Below are 3966 nucleotides of genomic sequence, written 5' to 3'. Positions count from 1 at the left end.
ATTTTGCGTGTAATTCCAAAAGTACTCGCTGAGTAAACTTATGAACTCAGGGATTAGATCATTCATTTTGAAAAAAACTCAATTTTTTAACCACCACCCCACACTTTGAGCATTGCTTGCCCTCAAGCAATCATTTTAAGCATAATTTTAGAAGAAGAATGAAAAGAAAAAAGATCCTAAAAGTGAAAAAGAAAAACAAAGGGAAAAGAAATGCAAACTCTAACATGGGTTGCCTCCCGGAAGCGCTTCTTTTTAAGGAGTTTTTAGTTGGACTCCTTCCCGCTCTACGTTTCATCCATGCCTTCCAGTAGGATCCCTTCTTCTAGATCTTCATTCCTCAGGATTCCTTCTTCATATTTTTTCACCTGATGTCCATTCACTTTGAAAGGAGTGCCATCTCTTGATAATAACTCGATAGATCCATGTGGAAAAACCTTCTTTACTAGAAATGGACCATCCCATCTTGACTTTAGTTTGCCCGGAAAGAGTTTGAGCCTTGAATTAAAAAGTAATACTTTTTGTCCTTTATGAAAAGCTTTATTACGCTTGATTCTTTTGTTATGCCAACTCTTGGTTGTTTCTTTATAAATCAAGGAGCTAGTATAGGCTTCATTCCTAAGTTCTTCAAGAGCATTTAGTTGCATCAACCGGTTGGTTCTAAGTTCAGCTATATCAAAGTTGCACATTTTTAAAGCCCAAAAAGTTTTATGCTCTATTTCCACCGTTAAATGACATTGCTTCCCATAAACTAGCCTATATGGTGTAGTACCAATAAGTGCTTTGAAAGCTGTTCAGAAGGCCCAAAGTGCATCATCTAACCTATCCGACCATTCCTTTCGATTGCTACCCACCGATCTTTCCAAAATTCTCTTCAATGCTCTATTCGTCACTTCAGTTTGCCCACTAGTTTGTGGATGGTACGATGTAGAGAATTTATGGGTTACCCCATATTTCCTTAACACATTTTCTAATTGATCATTGGCAAAGTGAGTGCCTCGGTCACTAATAAGGGCTTTAGGAACTCCAAATCTTGAAAATAATTTTTTTAGAAAGCGCACCACCACCCGAGCATCATTAGTTGGTAAAGCTTGTGCCTCCGCCCATTTGGATACATAGTTAACCGACACTAAAATATATTTGTTCCCTTTTGACATTGGAAACGGTCCCATGAAATCGATCCCCTACACATCAAAAACTTCACACACTTGAATACTATGTTGTGGCATCTCGTTTCGGGAAGATATATTTCCCGCTCTTTGGCATGCATCACACTCTTTAACATATTAGGTAGCATCTTTAAAAATTGTGGGCCAATAAAACCCAATATCAAATTTCTTCTTTGCTGTGTAATGTGCTCCATGATGTCTACTGGTGGGCCCGCTATGGCAATACTCCAAAATTTCACTGATTTCTTTCCCGAATACGCATCTCCTTGTGATCCTATCCGCGCAGCTTTGGAAAAGATATGGCTCGTCCCAAAAGTAGTATTTTATTTCTGAAAAGAATTTCTTCTTTTATTGGTGGGTAAAATCTTTTGGGATAAATTTGGTGGCTAAATAATTAGCTATATCCGCAAACCATGGCTCCTCCCCCACAGTTACTAGAATGTACTCGTCCGGAAAGTCATCTCCAATTTTACCCTCTTTCAATGCTTCCAAGTGCGGGTTTTCTAGTCTTGATAAATGGCCGGCAGCTACATTCTCCATTCCTTTTTTATCGCGCATTTCTATATCAAATTCTTGTAAAAGGAGAACCCACCGTATCAATCTTGGCTTTGCATCCTACTTGGAAAACAAGTACTTAATAGCAGAATGGTCAGTAAAAATAGTGGTTTTAGATAAAATAAGATAAGGGCGGAATTTGTCATAAGCATACACCACGGCTAATAATTCTTTTTCAGTTGTGGTGTAATTTTCTTGGGCCGGATTCAGAGTCTTACTTGCATAATAAATGGGTCGAAAGTGCTTATCAACCTTTTGACCAAGGACAGGTCCTAATGCAAAGTCACTTGCATCACACATTATTTCAAAAGGTAAGTTCCAATTCGGTGCAATGATGATCGGGGCATTAGTTAATTTTTCTTTCAAAAATTCAAAAGCCACTAGACACTCTTTAGTGAAATTAAAGGGTGCATCTTTTAAAAGTAATTGTGTTAGAGGTCTAGTTATTTTAGAAAAATCTTTTATGAAACGATGGGAAAAACCCGTGTGACCTAAAAAACTTCTAATGCCCTTTATATTAGTTGGTGGAGGTAATTTAGCAATTGTATCTATTTTTTCCCGATCCACCTTAATCCCCACTTTGGATACCTTGTGGCCCAAAACTATACCCTCTTAAACCATAAAGTGACATTTTTCCCAATTAAGGACTAATATGGGTTTTTCACACCTTGCAAGCATTAAATCAAGGTTAGCAAGACAATCATGGAAGGAAGATCCAAAAATTGAAAAATCATCCATAAATACTTCGATGAATTTTTCCACCATGTCGTGGAATATGGCCGTCATGCACCTTTGAAATGTCGGAGGTGGATTGCATAACCCAAAAGGGCATGCGGCGATAGGCAAAAGTCCCACTCGGGCAAGTGAAAATGGTCTTTTCTTGGTCCATTGGGTCTATGGGTATTTGGAAGTAACCCGGAAATCCGTCTAAGAAACAATAGTAACTATGGTCGGACAATCTTTCAAGCATTTGATCAATAAAAGGTAAAGGAAAATGGTCTTTACGAGTGGCATTGTTTAGCTTTCAATAATCGATGCACACTCTCCAACAGGTTACCGTTCGGGTCGGAATAAGCTCATTCTTCTCGTTTGTTATGACCGTCCTCCCTCCTTTCTTGGGCACCACTTGAACCAGACTAACCCATGGACTATCGGAAATAGAATAAATGATCCCCGCATCTAAAAGCTTGACTACTTCCTTCTTGACCACTTCTTGCATATTTGGGATCAATCTTCTTTGGTGTTGCACTTTAGGCTTTGCTGCTTCTTCCAGGTTGATCTTGTGAGAGCAATAAGAGGGGCTTATTCCCTTGATATTGGTGATACTCCATGCAATGAAACTCTTCCTCTTCTTCAAGACTTGAACTAATTCTTCTTTTTCAGATTTGGAAAGGTCAGAAGCTATTATAACAGGTTTTTGGTGACCATCTTCAAGGAATGCATACTCCAAGTGATCTGGTAGTGCCTGGAGCTCAGATTTTACGTTCTGCATGCTGAACACGTCGAGTATAGGTAAGGTACTCGTCGAGTCCTATGCCAAATTCACGATTTCTCGGGATTCTTCAGATGGACCCGGGAAGTAGATCGAGCCTACTCGGCGAGTAGGTCGCTCCATGGTCTTCATTAACTCATCATAATCAGCTTCTTCCAGCAGTCTCTCTATTTCCAGTAAGTCTTTTTCAGCATCAAGTTCTTCATCAAAATTGATGGTGGATTTGTTTGAGTCTTCATTATCCCATTCCTCCATCAATTCATCCAACATATCAATTGAAAATGATGTGTCATCACTATTACTTGCATGCTTCATGGATTGATCAACCCCGAAAGTGACTGAATCATCCCCCACCTGTAGAGTAAGTTTTAAATCTCGCATGTCAACTATAGCGCTTTTTGTGTTAAGGAAAGGTCATCCAAGGATGATCGGAACTTAAGGGTCCGCTTCCATGTCCAAGATTATAAAATCCGCGGGGAACACGGACTTATCCACCTTTACCAAGAGATCTTCACAGATTCCTCGTGAGAATGTAACAGTTTTGTTTGCTAAGTGGATTGCCATTCGGATTGGCGTCGGTTCCGAGAGATCTAGTTTCTTGAAATATGAATATGGCATGAGGTGTACACTTGCTCCTGAATCGGCCAAAGCATGAATGGTAGCCAAATTCCCAAATTGACAAGGCAATGTTAAGCTTCCCGGGTCACCCTTCTTCTTTGGTAGCTTGTTCAACATGGCAGCTGAGCAATTCTC

At 39.6% G+C, this 3966-nt stretch overlaps 1 protein-coding gene across 1 annotated transcript; it reads right to left on the bottom strand.

Annotated features, from left to right (window-relative positions):
• Positions 1-791: 791 nt before the first annotated feature.
• Positions 792-3213, bottom strand: LOC145039994 (uncharacterized). The gene is made up of 3 exons (XM_078987987.1): positions 2779-3213; positions 1602-1781; positions 792-1181 (listed from the first exon to the last, which is right to left on the bottom strand). The coding sequence occupies exons 1-3, from the start codon at positions 3211-3213 to the stop codon at positions 792-794; spliced, it is 1005 nt and encodes a 334-aa protein (XP_078844113.1).
• Between the last annotated feature and the right edge of the window lie 753 nt (positions 3214-3966).

The sequence above is a fragment of the Lactuca saligna genome, chromosome 4 (genome assembly GCF_052625555.1).
Source record: "Lactuca saligna cultivar CGN05327 chromosome 4, ASM5262555v1, whole genome shotgun sequence".
NCBI lineage: Eukaryota > Viridiplantae > Streptophyta > Magnoliopsida > Asterales > Asteraceae > Lactuca > Lactuca saligna.
Note: the sequence above shows the minus strand (reverse complement) of the source record. Positions and strands in the feature narration are given on the sequence as shown.